The 16,588-nt window shown below is 43.5% G+C and overlaps 8 protein-coding genes across 11 annotated transcripts; 5 read left to right on the forward strand and 3 right to left on the reverse strand.

The window, feature by feature from the left end:
• Window positions 1–369: 369 nt before the first annotated feature.
• On the reverse strand, window positions 370–1,310 carry LOC137582242 (uncharacterized). 2 transcript variants are annotated; one of them, XM_068296706.1, is made up of 3 exons: window positions 1,269–1,283; window positions 1,035–1,194; window positions 370–905 (listed from the first exon to the last, which is right to left on the reverse strand). In XM_068296706.1, exons 1-3 carry the CDS (start codon window positions 1,281–1,283, stop codon window positions 370–372), a joined length of 711 nt encoding a protein of 236 aa, XP_068152807.1. The 2 variants fall into 2 exon arrangements, with proteins under 2 accessions (XP_068152807.1, XP_068152808.1); XM_068296707.1 differs by having other exon boundaries at window positions 370–1,194; window positions 1,269–1,310.
• Window positions 1,311–1,753: 443 nt separating this feature from the next.
• Window positions 1,754–2,443, reverse strand: TwdlO (TweedleO). Its single transcript, XM_068296709.1, has one exon. The coding sequence runs from the start codon at window positions 2,441–2,443 to the stop codon at window positions 1,754–1,756; it is 690 nt and encodes a 229-aa protein (XP_068152810.1).
• A 2,269-nt stretch (window positions 2,444–4,712) lies between these two features.
• On the reverse strand, window positions 4,713–5,465 carry LOC137582799 (uncharacterized). Of its 3 annotated transcripts, none has more exons than XM_068297493.1 (2): window positions 5,357–5,465; window positions 4,713–5,260 (listed from the first exon to the last, which is right to left on the reverse strand). In XM_068297493.1, the coding sequence occupies exons 1-2, from the start codon at window positions 5,463–5,465 to the stop codon at window positions 4,713–4,715; spliced, it is 657 nt and encodes a 218-aa protein (XP_068153594.1). The 3 variants fall into 3 exon arrangements, with proteins under 3 accessions (XP_068153594.1, XP_068153593.1, XP_068153592.1); XM_068297492.1 differs by having other exon boundaries at window positions 5,300–5,465; XM_068297491.1 differs by having other exon boundaries at window positions 4,713–5,465.
• Window positions 5,466–6,700: 1,235 nt separating this feature from the next.
• TwdlJ (TweedleJ) lies at window positions 6,701–7,534 on the forward strand. The gene has a single exon (XM_068297460.1). It carries the CDS (start codon window positions 6,701–6,703, stop codon window positions 7,532–7,534), a length of 834 nt encoding a protein of 277 aa, XP_068153561.1.
• Window positions 7,535–8,579: 1,045 nt separating this feature from the next.
• TwdlN (TweedleN) lies at window positions 8,580–9,473 on the forward strand. The gene has a single exon (XM_068296599.1). The coding sequence runs from the start codon at window positions 8,580–8,582 to the stop codon at window positions 9,471–9,473; it is 894 nt and encodes a 297-aa protein (XP_068152700.1).
• A 1,027-nt stretch (window positions 9,474–10,500) lies between these two features.
• Window positions 10,501–11,309, forward strand: TwdlH (TweedleH). Its single transcript, XM_068296600.1, has 2 exons — window positions 10,501–10,515; window positions 10,584–11,309. The coding sequence occupies exons 1-2, from the start codon at window positions 10,501–10,503 to the stop codon at window positions 11,307–11,309; spliced, it is 741 nt and encodes a 246-aa protein (XP_068152701.1).
• Window positions 11,310–11,601: 292 nt separating this feature from the next.
• On the forward strand, window positions 11,602–12,595 carry TwdlR (TweedleR). Its single transcript, XM_068296602.1, has 2 exons — window positions 11,602–11,616; window positions 11,675–12,595. The coding sequence occupies exons 1-2, from the start codon at window positions 11,602–11,604 to the stop codon at window positions 12,593–12,595; spliced, it is 936 nt and encodes a 311-aa protein (XP_068152703.1).
• A 1,091-nt stretch (window positions 12,596–13,686) lies between these two features.
• TwdlS (TweedleS) lies at window positions 13,687–14,424 on the forward strand. The gene is made up of 2 exons (XM_068296603.1): window positions 13,687–13,704; window positions 13,771–14,424. The coding sequence occupies exons 1-2, from the start codon at window positions 13,687–13,689 to the stop codon at window positions 14,422–14,424; spliced, it is 672 nt and encodes a 223-aa protein (XP_068152704.1).
• Window positions 14,425–16,588: the final 2,164 nt, after the last annotated feature.

The raw sequence follows: 16,588 nt of genomic DNA on the forward strand, positions 1-16,588 counted from the left end.
ATTGTGGAAAAATTTATACATATTTCTTTAATTTTCATGTTGTAAGGGCAGATTAAAACATAAACTGTTACACAATCAACGCGACCGTCAGAGAATTGTATTAAGCCATCAATAATTCTTAAAACAAAATATTCATGAGGAACAGGTTGGAACCAAAGCGCACAAACAGTTTTCGGTTTATCGTGAAGTTAGCCATAAGATTTGAGTCAAACTTATGAAGACATGGAAAAGTCACCACACAAATTAAGTTTTCATTAATTTAATTATTTAACTTTTTTTATTTTAGGAAAATTTAATAACAATTATTTAACAATCAGTTGAACATATAACAATTTCACAATAGTTATTCAAAGTCACGAAAGACACTTATTACAAACGACGACGGAAGATCGAGGTGGGCAAGTAAGAGTTATCGGGAGTCTGAGCGGTAGGTTGACGCACTGCTCCTTGAGAGGCAAAGTTCAAGGCAGAGGCGACACCTCCATCATGGGCCTGAGAGGAACCACCCAGAGAGTCGTATTGAGATTGGATGGCCTTCTGTGCATTGGCAGCATCCTCAGGAGTGCGGTACTTGACGAAGTGAACCTCGGGCTTGTTGTTGTTGTTGCTACGGATGGCATTCAATTTGCTGGCCAAATCTCCGATATCAGCCTGCTTGTTGAGGACATAGATGGCGGTCTCCTGTTGGGCAGCCTGTTTAGCCAAAGCCAGAGCAGCGTTCTCCAAGCCACGGTTCTCGGGTCCCTTGATGAAGACAACGCGCAGAGCCTTGTTTAATGCACTAGAAACGCGCTCCAAAGCCTGAGGCTCATCGAAGTCCTGTTCGTTGGCGGTGTAAGTGAAGAATTCCTTTTCCAATTCAGCAGTTGGGGCAGGGGCATTGTATTCGACTGGAGCACTTAGATCTCCACCGGAAATACCACCGAGACCGCCAAGACTGCCACCGCCAATGGAACCGCCACCAATGGAACCACCTCCAAGTGATCCACCGCCTAGTGATCCTCCTCCAATGCTGCCACCGCCGAGGCCGCCACCGATGCTGCCACCAGAAAGACCTTCTAGTCCACCAATGCTACCACCTCCAATGCTGCCGCCGCTGCCAGGAGCGAAAGACAATCCTGAGCTGGAGTGACCCACAGGCTGGTAGTTGTATCCCAATTTATCGGCGCAGGCGACTGCCACCAGGCACATAACCTATGCGATTGCAAAAAGCGTAATCCGTTAGCTTGTCCTTTTTGATGAACTTAAAAAGTATTTAGTTTACTTACAATAAAGGCGCGCATCTTGAATTCTGCTGAAGAGGTTCTCTTGGCTTTGAGTACGTCGTGTTTCTGCCTATCTCAGCCGTGTCGGTTATTATTTATACAAATCTGTCTTCGAGGCTGTCAGCGCAGCTTCTCGATGAAGACAAAGCGCTGACGGCGCTAAACGTTTTTTCCGCCTACAAAGTAGGCAGCATTCGGCTTTTGTGTCGGAGCTCCGATGCTGGCATTTCAGCTTTGCATAAATGTTATTATTAGGAAAAGTGATAAAAATCGAAAAACATGAGCATAAAAATGCAATAACAATCGCAAACAATGCGGCCAGAAACATTGAAATGGAGCTCGTAGTCGAAATTACACAAGATCGGATTGATATTTTGGTTATAATTCGTTTTGTCGTTTTTATTGGCGATCGAATAAATTTTTAAGATACAAACAATGGTCAGTCCACCAGTAATGGCGAAAAATTGGCAACAGGTAGTGATAGTTTCTTAACGGATGCGCAGGCGACGCAGGATGTTGGCGGGCAGGTATGAGTTGCTAACAGCTCCTGGGGGAGAGTAGTTGCTGCCGCGATGAACGGGGGCAACTGGAGCTTGAGAAGCGAAGTTGATGGCATTGGCAACGCCACCGTTGATGTTTTGGCTGGTGCCGCCCAAGTTGTCATATTGACCCTGAATGGCGCGCTGAGCGTTGGCGGCATCCTCAGGAGTGCGGTACTTGACGAAGTGCACCTCGGGCTTGTTGTTGGCATTGTTGCGGACGGCATTCAGCTTGTTGGCCAAATCTCCAATGTCGGTCTGTTTGTTCAGGACATAGATGGCAGTCTTCTGCTCGGCAGCCTGTTTGGCCAAAGCCAAAGCAGCGTTCTCCAAGCCACGGTTTTCGGGTCCCTTGATGAAGACAACGCGCAGTCCCTTGCTCACGGAACCGGCAATCTTCTGATCGGCCAATGGATCATCGAATTGGCTCTCGTCAGCTTCAAATGTGTAGAATTCCTTGTTCAACTCGGCGGATGGAGCGTATGAGCTGCCAACGTTGCTGGCTTCTCCTTGGTAAGAGGGTCCATCGTAGGCCACGCTGGGGATAGAGTTGGAAGCTGAACCGCTGAGAATTCCAGCTCCGTAGTTGTATTGAGCGCATGCGGCGCCAACTAGGCAGAGAGCGATAAGGAAACGCATTGTGAACTAAGAAGTTTTGGTGTGAATGCTGAAAAGGCGAAGGCCAAGACTGAATCCTGAGGCTGCGTGGCCCACCTTTTATACATCGCAAGCCTACTTAGAACGGCTCTAGAACAATAGCCGAAATCGATTCCCAACTAGTTTTTTATGCAAAGTGTTGCGCTTATGAAATAATTATGCAAAACTATCCAAATCTGTCCAGTTGCGGCACACATCAACCCCAAAAAGCTCAAGTGCAGACGGGAACCGCCGGGGACCGGTTCCCATATTAAGTTCGCTTTCAGTTCAGTCGGTGGCGTTAAAAGATTTCGGAATTTGGTTTTTTCTTTTTCGTTTTGTTTTGTTGTGGGAAATTACTGCAGCACCATGAAACTGGTTTATGGAAAAAGTAAAAAGAACACGCCATAAATGCTCGCTCGATCATAAAAGTCAGACCATAATTGGTCCACAACAGGAGTTCCGCCTACGTGATAACAAAACATAATTCTATTTATAAAGTTTTGTGATTTTTTTTTCTTTTCTGTCTATTTAAGTCTTAAAGAAATAGCAGAATTCAAAATTAGATGTGACCAATCAAAGATATTCAGTTTAAAGTGCAGAGTTGAAGATGAACTTGGCCGGAAGAACATTTCGTATATTCAGCTAGGTCAATGGACTGATTTTATGGCACAATAATTTGCAAAACTGGTTCGACTCCCACCCATTTAAAATGCTCGTTATTTAATCTTAAATATGTACTGCTAATTGACTGAGGATGTGCGGCTTTGGCCAAAGATTGCAATTTATTATATTAAATAGTTATAAAAAAGATATAATTATATTAAACATATACGCGGTGAGCCATAATAAAAGCTTATCTGTATCGTATTCATTGCCATTTGGTGTAAATAAATTTTAAAACTAAAATGACATTTATTAGATTTTCAAAGAGACTTGCAATTTATTAACTTTAACCTAAATTTGTCTCAGATACTAAATACTTTTTCGGTGCCTTTGATAGGTTTTTTACAAATCATCTAGCTTGACTCTCTAAAACCGAATATTTTGATTATCTAAGAGTCGAGGGTGGACTCTATTGATATTAATGAATTAACCTTCATTTTTTCCCCCAGAGGTTAAAATTACTCTCATCCGATGATAAAAGAATATTTGGCGAAGATTAAATTTCATTCAAGTTTATTTTATGTTAATTAAACAAAGTATCAGTAAAATTTAAGTAAGGACAAGAAATTTATATTATTGATTATTAATATTTTATATTTTTCACATCATTATAATAGAAACTTGAGCTCCATTCTTAAAAAAATTGATGGCCGATTTAAAAAGAAATGATGGGAAAATTTCACAAATTTAGTTCTTTGAGAAATATAAAACTAATTTTAAATAAAATGGTCTAATTCGCTATTTGTCAATCATCTTTTAAAGTTTTAATATTTTGTTTTGTTACGGACACGAAGATTTCTCCCCAAGAAAGAAAATTTAATCAAGAAAAGTTTTAGAACGTCTAAATCATTATTATAAGTATAGGATATATAGTTGTAAACTATCAACCTAATAGTTTTACAAGCACTGGCAACTAAGGCCTTCGGCTTAGACGAAAACTATCCATACACTAGCCTGGGATTCGAACACGGATCCTCGTTGTTCAGTTGCCCAAATTACTGGGCAATTTAGACAACTCATCTACCGAGGACTGCAAATACGTCTAAATACTTTTAATGAAACGTCTCAAATACTTGCAAAAACTCGGCATATATACATACATATATAAATATATACATATTTGAAGGTACGAAGTTAGTCCAAAAATTGTAAACTGTTTGGAGACACTATTAAGATGGACATTTGTATATGTTCTATGTTATACATAGAAAATTTACTTCGATTGTTAAAAAAAAAACCATCGAAAAACATTAAAGAAAAACTATCGAAATCTTAATTTACCCCTGAAGAAAAACTTGTATTTTCAATGTTGCATTTGGTGAAGAAGGGAAGGCGGCATTTAATTAGGGGAACAATTAAATATGATTCAAGAGGACTTCAGATTTAACTATTTGAGGACAATTAAATATTATTTTATATTTCTGATTGACAAAGTCTTTCTAAGGATGTCAAAGTAATTTTGAACTTCTGGATATTTCAATACGACATGGAACACGATTTTGCGGTAACCAAACTTGAAGATAGAAAAAATTATAAGTGAATCTTGATTTATTTAATTAAACAACATGAAAACTAAATAACAAATACAGGTTTTCCAATCAACAACTTAATAACGGAGACGACGGAAAATGTTGGCAGGCAAGTAGCTGGGACCAGGAGCGCTAGCTTCATGGTTAAGCTGGGCTGGAGCTGGCTGAGAAGCAAAGTTCAAGGAGCTGGCCACACCACCATCGTGGTTGGATGAACGTCCACCCAATTGATCGTATTGCGACTGAATGGCATTCTGTGCATTGGCAGCATCCTCAGGAGTGCGGTACTTGACGAAGTGAACCTCGGGCTTGTTGTTGTTGTTGTTGCGGATGGCATTCAGTTTGCTGGCCAAATCTCCGATATCAGCCTGCTTGTTGAGGACATAGATGGCGGTCTCCTGTTGGGCAGCCTGTTTGGCCAAAGCCAAAGCGGCATCCTCCAAGCCACGGTTCTCGGGTCCCTTGATGAAGACAACACGCAGAGCCTTGTTGAGAGCACTGGAAACCTTCTCAGAGGCAGCTGGATCGTAGAAATCGCCCTCATCAGCGGTGTAAGTGAAGAATTCCTTCTCTAGTTCGGGTTGGGCAGCGGCATAGTTGGGTGCATCGGCGGATGGAGCGGCAACTTGTCCGCCAAAGTCAGAGATGGGGCCTCCAAAAGAACCGCCTGACTGGGCAGGTCCCGCAGCGAAGGCTGGTGCATCATTACTGGCCGCTGCACCGGGTTGGAAGGAAAGTCCCGAACCGGAATGGGACACTGGCTGATAGTTGTAGCCCAGCTTGTCGGCGCTGGCCAAAGCCACGAAGCAAAGGACGATAAAGGCACGCATTGTGATTTGATGATTGGATGATTTGTTACTGCCTTATTCCGCAGCAGTCTTCACTTTTATAAGTGCAAGATTCAGTTCTTCGAATTGGCCAAATTCGGGCAGCGCTAAGCGTTAGACAAAAGATGGCCAATGCATTATGGAAATGTTTGAAATTTAATATATTTGAATTTGCTTTAAAAATGCATAAATAATATGCTTAAAATCGTTTCTTTATTATATTTTTATGATTTGTCACGCTGCTCTTGGCAAGACTGCAAATTTTTGCATACCTTTATTGATAAACGAATGCAAATGAGTTTGGGTGAGTTGAGTTTGTAGTTTTATGGCTTTTGGTTTCTATCACTGGGAACTGATTAGTTGTTAGAATGCTGTTAAACTCCGATTCGCTAAACTAGTGGCGCCAAGTAATTTATTAAGTACCCAATTATCAAATTATCTCATTTGCCGATGACTCGTCGGAGCAGTTCAAGGGTCAATTAGCGATCGTCAGTATATGCCATCGGACATCATTTGATGTTGGTGCTGGTGTCTATTTTTATCGATGATGGGGCGGCGGGCACTTCCGGCGTCGCGGCGTCGAGCGACTGCGGAAGGCCGCGTCCACCCGCAACATTTGCATAAAGCAATACAAAAAGCCAATACGACAAAACAAAGCCGTTCAAAAAAGGCAATAATAATTTCGCGAATCGTTAAAATATTTATTTTTTCTCTTTCTTTGGCAGCAAAAATTTGACTAGGCGCGCCTCATTTGCATGTGAAACGGCTTTTCGAGCGTTTTGTTTGCTTTTCGAGCAATTTTGGGCGACACTTCTCATCCCGATGATAGTGTTTGCCGGCCAATGGAAATTGCCTTAAATTGGGTTTACGATGCTTGTTGAATCTAGCCAGGCCATAAGCAGATTTTTATTATGGTTAGATTTTTATTGATTTTGAACGATTTGTCAAAAATGGAAATTTCAATTTCATCAAGGTTATGACATCTAACCACAAAAACTAAGAAAAGAAACAAAATCGCGCGAAAAAGAATAACGCAAAATTATGGCTAAATGCAGCATATTTAATTCAAAATGGTAATACACATGGTCGACATAGACCAGAACTAGATTGCAACAGACCAATGATTCTCTGTGATTTGCATAACGTTATATGCTCCACATTGATATCTGCATCTGCATAAAAGACCCAGAGTCATTCGATATCAGCATCACATTGTCCATCCGCCCCACTCAATCAACATGCTTCGATTCTCCGCCTTATTGTGCTTCAGCATTGTGGCTTTGGCCAGCGCCGACAAGCTGGGCTACAACTATCAGCCAGTGTCCCATTCCGGTTCGGGACTTTCCTTCCAACCTGGTGCAGCGGCCAGTAATGATGCACCAGCCTTCGCTGCGGGACCTGCCCAGTCAGGCGGTTCTTTCGGAGGCCCCATCTCTGACTTTGGCGGACAAGTTGCCGCTCCATCCGCCGATGCACCCAACTATGCTGCTGCCCAACCTGAACTTGAGAAGGAATTCTTCACTTACACCGCTGACGAGGGCGACTTCTACGATCCAGCTGCCTCTGAGAAGGTTTCCAGTGCACTCAACAAGGCTCTCCGTGTTGTCTTCATCAAGGGACCCGAGAACCGTGGCTTGGAGGATGCCGCTTTGGCTTTGGCTAAACAGGCTGCCCAACAGGAGACCGCCATCTATGTCCTCAACAAGCAGGCTGATATCGGAGATTTGGCCAGCAAACTGAATGCCATCCGCAACAACAACAACAACAAGCCCGAGGTTCACTTCGTCAAGTACCGCACTCCCGAGGATGCTGCCAATGCACAGAATGCCATTCAGTCGCAATACGATCAATTGGGTGGACGTTCATCCAACCACGATGGTGGTGTGGCCAGCTCCTTGAACTTCGCCTCAAGCGCTCCAGTCCCAGTTGCTGCCCCTGCTCCCGCTGAAGCCCGCATTGCTCCATCCATTGCTCTGCCAGAGGCCACGGCACCCATCTCTTCTTACGTTCCCCCTGCCGCGCCCGGCAGCACCTATCTGCCCGCCAACATTCTGCGTCGTCTGCGCTTCTAAGCTAAGATACGACATTCCTTTGTTATTGTTTTGTTAATGTTTTGAGAATAAATTTGATAGTTAAATTTAAATGTCTACATAGTTTGCGGATCTGTTCAACGAAAATTCCTAGGCACATAATATTTTTTTGGCGTCATGAAAATGATTTGAATTCCATTTTTTTTCCTCTGATTGTTTTTTTTTTCTTTTGGTTTGTCTGTTTGTTTTTCGTTTTCATCCAAGAACGGGTTCAACGGGTTGAATTATGAGGCCGCCCATTGAGCTGGTTATGAAAATTGCAAATTAGCCAATCTATAACATACGGCTGACAGCACATTGTCGGGCATTTTGTACAACATTTGGCTTATCGGCTACTACTTGGAGTGCGTCCCACGCCTTTCAAAGAAGACCAAATTGATTTCGTTTCGATTTGACAAATTGCATGTAGCGACAATTTACAATGCCCAAATCCGAAGTGGTGAGCAATTTAAAATGATTACGTTTGATTATTAGCTCCAAAATAGATAGATAGATGGAGCCTTATTTTCAATATTCCAAGCTTGCAATTAGCATAACAAAATGAGTTAACAAAAGAACTTGGCTACCGCGCAGACAAACAATTTGGATCTGGGTATGGGCATGGCACTCGTTAACTCTTTGACTACAATATCCAGCGACTGCGCTGTTGGCGTCTCTAATTTGCATAAAAATTTTAGTCGCTTACACAAAGCTGCAAGTTCATCAAATTTCAATCAACGCCGACGCCGTCGACGACGTCGATTATTGCTGTGGTCAAACCAAATGCGGCAGCGTCAAGAAGGAAAAGAAAAACACGTTAGACCCTAGCCGAGCAGAGGCAATAACCACAACAACATCAACAACAACAGCAGAAACAGCAATGCGGACCTTATCTTGATCTCGAGCATGACAGTCGTACGCTTGTTCTGATTGACATCCCATGTATGTATATAAATGGCACGCCACAGCTTCGAAATATCATTCTGAGATCAGAGCTTCAAGTAGAACCTTCCTGAAACAACAGAAAAAACCTAAAAACTAATTCGAAATGCGCGCCTTCATCGTGATGTGCTTTGTGGCCATGGCTTGCGCCGACAAGCTGGGCTATAACTACAAGCCAGTTGGACACTCCAGCTCAGGATTGTCGTTCGCTCCTGGCAGCTCCTTGGGAGGCAGCAACTTTGGCAGCCTGGGCGGTGGTCTTGTATCCGGATCAGGTTTGGATGGTGGTCTTGGCGGCTCTGGTTTCGGCAGCTCTGGTCTTGGAGGATCTGGTCTCGGCAGCTCTGGTCTTGGAGGATCTGGTCTTGGCAGCTCTGGTCTTGGCAGCTCTGGTCTTGGCAGCTCTGGTCTTGATGCCCCTGGATTTGGCTCCTCTGGTTCCAGCCTGGGCGGTGGATTCCAAGCTCCCGTTTCATATGAAGCTCCTGCCCCAGCTGCTGAATTGGAAAAGGAATTCTTCACCTTCACTGCCAACGAAGAGGACTTTGATGAGCCCCAGGCTTTGGAACGTGCATCCAGCGCTGTGAACAAGGGTCTGCGCGTTGTCTTCATCAAGGGACCCGAGAACCGTGGCTTGGAGAACGCTGCTTTGGCTTTGGCTAAACAGGCCGCCCAACAAGAGACCGCCATCTATGTCCTCAACAAGCAGGCTGATATCGGAGATTTGGCCAGCAAATTGAATGCCATCCGTAGCAACAGCAACAACAAGCCCGAGGTTCACTTCGTCAAGTACCGCACTCCCGAGGATGCTGCCAACGCACAAAAGGCCATCCAGTCCCAATACGACAACCTCGGCGGTACCAGCCAGTCCCACAATGGAGGTGTTGCCAATGCCCTGAACTTCGCATCGGCTTCCCAGATCCGTCAGCCAAATGCTCACATTCCTGATAACTCTTACTTGCCATCTTCGGTGCTCCGTCGCCTGCGTTATCGTTTCTAAGCCAGAGAATCCTTTGCTCTGTGCTACATTGTTGAGTCTTGTGTTATCTATTACTACTTTTGTCGAATGTCTCAAAATAAAATTCTAAATTAAAAACAAAATACAATAAGAGTGAGTGTTTTCCCTGCATTTCTTGAAGGGCTTTAATAAAGCTGTCAGTGTCCGATCGACAACAACAACAACAACAGCATCCATAATGTGACATCTCTTAGTGATGTGATGTTTGAGCTAGCTGCGATTGAAAGATTGCAGCTTTTAGTGTTTATTGCAGGCCATAAAAATTCCACAAGAAACACAAGTGGAAATCAATAAAAATTTACATTTTTTTAGTGTACGCAAAACAATCGACGAAAATTTTTTATCATAATTAAAATGTTAATCTGCGTGAAGTAAAAGGTTAGACAAACTATTAGCGCGTAAATTTATGGCAACTGCAAGACGGAACTGACCGAAGACGGCAGCGACAGCGGCAGCGGCAGAGGCAGTGGCAGAGGCAATGGCATCTCAACTCCATACATTATGTATGAGTGATAAGAGAGCGACCGGATGAATGGCCAATAATAAAACCGCCTAAAGTGGACAGCATCGACAGCTCTGTTCAAGAGCACCCACTACGGCCGATTAGCATAAACAGAAGAGCTGGCGCTGGCGTAGAGTTTATTAGAAAAAAAATCATAAAAATTATGCAAAAATCAATAAAAACCCAAGATAAATACAGAGGGGCAGATGGCGCCGGGTAAGCGAATGAGGGATTAGCAAATGGACAAAAACCTACAGCAACAAATAAAACACACTAACAAAGAGTAATGAAGTTGCGAATTGGAATTGGAAAACTTGGCCAAATGACCGATGAAAACAAAATCGCAAATAAATCGCAATGCTTCGAAATGTGGTGCAAAAGCCACAAAGATAAATGACAGTTGCAATAGCTTCGAATTCACATAAAAGCGTGGGTGTCGCTGATATCGACAGACTTGACATTTGCCCAGCAACCAGAGTGGAGTTAGCCATCTAAACAAAAAAAAAAATGCGTTGCCTTATTGTAAGTATTTCCAGGAATCCCTGCCAGCTGAATCAAACTTTTCTAACTCCTTTTTTTAACTGTTTCAGGCCCTTTGCTTCATTACGGTTGCCAGTGCCGCTAGCCTGGGTTACAATTACCAACCCTCGGAGATTGCCAGCTCTGGTGTTTCATACAACCAAGGACTGGGCGCTGCCACCCAGGAGCAGGCTTCTTATTCAGCCCCTGCCGAAAGTGCTAGTCAGCCCATCAGTGAACCTTTTGTTGGAGCTCCCCAGGCTGCACAATCGGCCGAAGCACCCAACTATGCCCCACAGACCGAATTGCAAAAGGAGTTCTTCACTTACACAGCTGACGAAAACGATTTCAATGAGCCGGCTGCTTCTAATCAAGTATCCAGCTCTCTGAACAAGGCTCTGCGTGTGATCTTCATCAAGGGACCCGAACACAGTGGACTGGAGAATGCTGCTCTGGCTTTGGCTAAACAGGCTGGCCAACAGGAGACCGCCATCTATGTGCTCAACAAGCAGGCTGATATCAGTGAGCTCGCTGGCAAATTGAATGCCATTCGCAACAACAACAACAACAAGCCCGAGGTTCATTTCGTCAAATACCGCACTCCACAGGATGCGGCCAATGCCCAGCAGCAGATTCAATCGCAATACGATCAATTGGGTGGCCGTTCATCTTACCAGAACGGTGGCGTTGCTCCCATCCTTAACTTTGCCTCCCAGGCCCCCGCTCTTCCAGTGGCCGCCCCCAGCTCACCTGGTAGCTCATACCTGCCAGCTTCTGTGCTGCGTAGTCGCCTGTAAACCAAAAAAGAGCCTCTAGAGTCTAGACTGACCCGTTACTGATTCCTAACCATACATATTGTCTATATTGTTGATATTACTATTTAGTTTGTGAAATAAAATATTGCTTAATATTTTCAAATTTATAAAAATTTGTGAAGAAATTTGGCAAGTTTGGCTTTGGCTGACATTGAGCTATTTACCTTTTAAGGAATCATTGTGCCCATTTGATTTGCTCGCTTTCGTTTATAAAATGCTGTAAAATGTTGACCGAGCTTGACACATCAGTGTGAATCTTCATTGTGGTTATATCATGCTGCGAACCGTGGTAAGTTGGAAGCTACGCAAACTTGGTTTATTTTTGGATTAACATGGCTTGTCTTTAGATTTTTATGCTGCTAGCCTGCAGGTGTTCGGCAAAATTGGGCTATCAATATCAACAGAACACAGCTGGACTTACCAGCTACGATACACCTCCATATGGGTATGATACGGCGGATACTCCATTGCCGGCCCCTCAATCGGCTGATCAGTACAATGAACACGCCGATTTCCATAAACATTTCTATGCCTTTGAGGCGCCCTACGATTCCATTGAGGAGGCAGAGCTTATTGAACAAAAGATAGCAGCCATTTCACAAAAGAACTTGCAGGTGGTGTTCATCAAGGCGCCGGAGAACAAAGTAGTCGAGGGAGCCCTTCATGCCCTGGCCAAACAGAATAGCGAAGATAAAACCGCCATTTACGTGCTAAACAAACAAACGGATGCAAATGAATTGGCAAGCAAACTCAGTGCCCTGCAGACACAGCATAAACACAAGCCTCAAGTTCATTTCGTTAAATACAGGACGGATGCTGAAGCCGCTCAGGCCCAGCAGCAAATTCAGGCGCAATACGGTGGAACGCCTTCAGCTCGTCCAGTGGCAGAACAGGCCACATCCTTGGGTTACTATCCGGAACAGCAGCCGCAACCGGATCAGGCCTATTATCCCGATGCACCTTCACCGCAGTCTGCCTACTTGCCGCCCTTACCCAGCTATTCATCATTTCCGCAGGGTTACAATGCAGCTGCTCAGGGTCTGGTTGATTTGCCGCCATTACCAGAACCTCAGCAGGACAACTTGGATGCACGGACAGCCAAGTCGAGTCGCATTGATTTCCGTGTCAATGAAAGAAATCGCCCAGGCAGCCGCATGATCTTCCCCAGCGAGGCACAATCTAGAGTCTATCTTCCACCTGCAACTACCTCCAATCAGTATCTACCGCCAGGCAATGGCATCAAACGCCGAAGACGTGCCTATTTCTGATTAAGACATTAAACAAATAAATAAATCCATAGTTCTTTAAGATCGATCATGCCATAAACCTCCATAGATCTAGACCCTGTCCCTGTAGATGTCTCTGTAGTTGTAACTCTGAATACAATATATACAATATATAGATATATATCAATGAATAGACATTTAGTGTTTCGTTTTGTTTGGCAAGATCATTTCGGTGGCGAGTTGTAAATTTTGTTAAGCGGCTTATCAGATTCAAGACAGAGCAAAGACGGAGTTTGCTTATTAACAAAACTAAAAACGAGAGAAACAAAAGGGAGAAAAACAACAAAAACACACAATCAAAATGACGTGTAAATTAACAAATCAGCAGCAATAAAATGATGACCATAAAAGCGGCCTCAAGTGAAAGTATTTAAGATTGCGGAGGCGGAGGCTGACAATGCGACTGAATCCGAAACTGAAACTGAAACAGAGACCAAATCAGAGGTGCCAGCTTAGCCGGAGGCACAAGTGGCACTTGGAGTCACAACAAATGGCTTTGTCTATGACAACGGACAACAATGGGGCACCAATCGCATATGAAAATATTTTATAACTAATTCAAATTGGGAGCTCATTTGTAAATTTTATGCGAATTAAATTCAAGTTCAAGCCAATCTCGGGTCAAATTCACAAAACACACAGCTCCACACACACACATACATAAACTTAACTCCATGTCCATTGGCTTTTGTGTGAAATTTGCATTTCCAAATTGAACGACATTAACATGGATAATCGGAGCATTCAGACAAAAAACCAGAGCACAGCAAAGGTTTGCAAAAATCTTTTATAAGTCCATAAAAACAAACACACACACACACACACTCAAACAAACAAAAAATGCCCAGAAAAAATACAAATAGAGAAAAACAGAAAAAAAAAAAATGCCATACATAACGCAGCCGAGAAGTCAGCTTACTTTCGAATGGCTTGTTGTTTGTATCTGTCGTATATAAGGATGGTTTTGTTGCTGTGACTAGATTATAAACGAGCTGCTCTTCAAGCGTTAAAAAACAGCCGCTGCAGCCACCAGCAAAGCGAAGTACACGAAGTATCCATCGATCCATCCAAGCATGCGCGCCTTGATAAGTGTAAGTGTGAAGAAAATGAAAAGTTCAGCCGTGGATTACAATTGCCTTCATTCCTTTCACCGATAGTGTCTCTGTCTATTCATTGGCACCATTGATGCCCTGGATAATGCCTACTTGCCAGCCAGCCAGATCTATGCCCCACAAAGACCTGTTGCCACGGAATATTTCACGTATACAGCACCACCGGAAGACGGGGATACGGGGGCTCCTCTCCACCAGGCAGCCCGGCAACTGGCCAAAGCTCTATCACCCGCCCAGCAAGTGGTGTTCATACGAACACCGGAAACAAATCTCTACACGTTGACAGCCAAGCAACTGGCCTCCCGCAATGCCTTGGATATCTTTGTGTTGCAACGGCAAACGGATGCATCGGCGCTTTCCCAACAGCAGGCCGCCATTGAGCAACAATTACGGCAAAAGCCGAGCGTTCACTTTGTGAAATATCGCACCCCAGCGGACGTAAGTCGAGCGTTGGCCACTCTGAGGGGAAGCTATGACCAGTTGCCGGGCAAGAGCATCAGTCATGCCATCGAAAGTGCCGATGTCTTCGAGCTCAACCCACCACCACCACCAACTAGACAGCCGTTGGATCGTGTCATATTCAAGATCCTGCCCAAAGACGGCTCCGAATATGAAACACACGAAGAAGCAAATGAACTAGAGACCGCCAAGGTGCAGGCCCTCTTTAGGGAGTATCTGCCTCCTAGACAACGTCGTTAGGTCCGCTCTATCACACTCAAATGGGACTTGTGCCAAAGACTGTTTAAGTTTAAATTAAAAATAATATACACTTAATCTCAAAAATAATTGAAAAGAAGTTTTGAAAATTTGCTAAAGAGTTGTTTCCATCATATTTGTTGTTGTGTCTAATTTTAATCGCCTACGAACACAATTGTTGAAGAAGAAGAGTGCTGCTATTTATCTATAGCCAGACTATTATGAATAATTAATTATATGGTCTCAAACCATAACATTTTACTTTCAAGTTCTCTGTGCAAGCCCATGCTTAACTGCAAAGTATCTCATGGATAATCATTAAGGTGTTGCCAGCAGCCGAAGAAATTTTACCAACACTCTACGACTCCAGGACTCAAATACCATGCAAATCATTTCTTAAGCAAAATGTCGCTGTCAACGTTGTCGCTTGGCAAACTTTTTAATGAGCTGCGCGTAGAGTTTTCCCGCCGCTCGTTCACCCACATGAGACATCCCTAAGTTTATCCCATTCGGCCAACCATCCACCCAGTCACCCAGCCACCCATTTACAAACATCGCCCCCTTCTATTGCGTTAAGTTTCTCGACAGGCGGTGCTTTAAGAATGTTTCAACTAAATTACGCCGTACCGTAGATGCCAAGAACGAGTGCTCATTCCATGAAGTTGACATCATTTCGCTTTGCAAATTGTTTTAGTGTCAAAGGTCAAACACACACACACACGCACACGTTTGCCATATGACACGCTGAAGTGCAGCCGTAAAAAAGGCTCCCGCCACTGCAAATCTGTTGAGCAAGTTTTAGTTTAAGCATTTTTGAGCAATATGAGAACCTGGGCGGGCAAACCTGGTCGCTGTCGCTCGTTAGCGGTGCCTGCCAAAAAAACAAAAACAAAAAAAAATGACGAAAACCAACAGAGGAGGGAAAACTTTGCCAGTCACGTCAAAGCTGCCGGTTTCGCATTCCATTTTCACCCAGCTCAACTCTTGGCTCCTCTTCAGAACTCTGCCAGGAGCAGGAGCACGGTTGCTTTAATTCGAGCCCGGCGGACTCATGACTTGCTGCAATTTCGGCACAGGTGTGTCCAAGGTCCAGGCGAATTCCATCCAGCAGCTGCCAAGTTTGCGTGTTTTCCAATCTTTTCCTTTTTTTATTTTTTGTTTTGTATTCTTTAGATTTTTGCAAACTCGCTGCCGGTTCGGCTTGCCATTTCCAAATTAGGCACACTTTGGTTACTTTTTCTATTGTTAAAGTAGGCCGCATGGCGAGTAAAGATGATGATGAAGTGGAAGCTGAACATTCGAATATTTATAGACAAGTTGCAATGGTAAATAAATGTATTTTGAATACTCAAAAGAATAATGATGAAATAATGCAAAAATTTATGACTTCTTCATTTTGCTGAATCATTTCTCAAAATCCATCCATTAATAGCCTTTTCCATCTTAATATCTAAAAGGCTCTGTGTGTGGCTGGGTACGTAGTTTAAATTATGCAATAATCTTTGAGGCAATGAGAAGGAATTATAAATTCTAACAGCGCTTATCATCCCACAGACCACACAAACGTTGCAAACTTTGATTACATAAACAACAACGAAATTCGGAAAGCAAGCCCACAAGTGCACATAATCTTTGAGAATCTTAAAGATAAATTCATTTGCCATCCCCATTTATTTTGTAGTGGGCGTCGGCGAAAAAGTTTAAATTAGTTAAGGAACTTCATTAACTGAACCGTCGATGAAAAGATTGACGTTCAGATGAAAGCGAAGTTGTGGAAAATTATGAAAAATTATAATTACTGTCTTAAAGCCAAGTCGGTCGGATGGCGAACTGGCCAACACCCAGATTATTATCACCGCAAATTCGGTAGCTGTTGAAACCCAGTGGCAGGCCATCTGCTGCCACCGCTGATGCCTCTGTCCCGAAAGTTGTTTGGGGTTTTGGTTGGCCCGGCCAAGATGGATTTTGGGGTTTTTTATGACCTGTCGCAGACAACACAAATCAATTAGGGGCAGTAGCAGCAGCAACAACAACAACAACAACTACAACAACAGACTATGCATATTTATAAATGTCGTAAAGTGCATTTAAATCAAAAAAGAAGAAGGCAAGACAAACGGCCAGTTTACGTATGCTTGTGGATGGATAGGCCTAATCTTGTTTATTT

This window comes from Drosophila tropicalis, unplaced genomic scaffold (genome assembly GCF_018151085.1).
Source record: "Drosophila tropicalis isolate 14030-0801.00 unplaced genomic scaffold, ASM1815108v1 contig_859, whole genome shotgun sequence".
Lineage (NCBI taxonomy): Eukaryota > Metazoa > Arthropoda > Insecta > Diptera > Drosophilidae > Drosophila > Drosophila tropicalis.

Coding starts and splice junctions, on each gene's coding strand:
- TwdlJ (XM_068297460.1), top strand. CDS start 6,701: ATGCTTCGATTCTCCGCCTTATTGTGCTTCAGCATTGTGGCTTTGGCC.
- LOC137582799 (XM_068297491.1), bottom strand. CDS start 5,465: ATGCGTGCCTTTATCGTCCTTTGCTTCGTGGCTTTGGCCAGCGCCGAC.
- TwdlN (XM_068296599.1), top strand. CDS start 8,580: ATGCGCGCCTTCATCGTGATGTGCTTTGTGGCCATGGCTTGCGCCGAC.
- TwdlO (XM_068296709.1), bottom strand. CDS start 2,443: ATGCGTTTCCTTATCGCTCTCTGCCTAGTTGGCGCCGCATGCGCTCAA.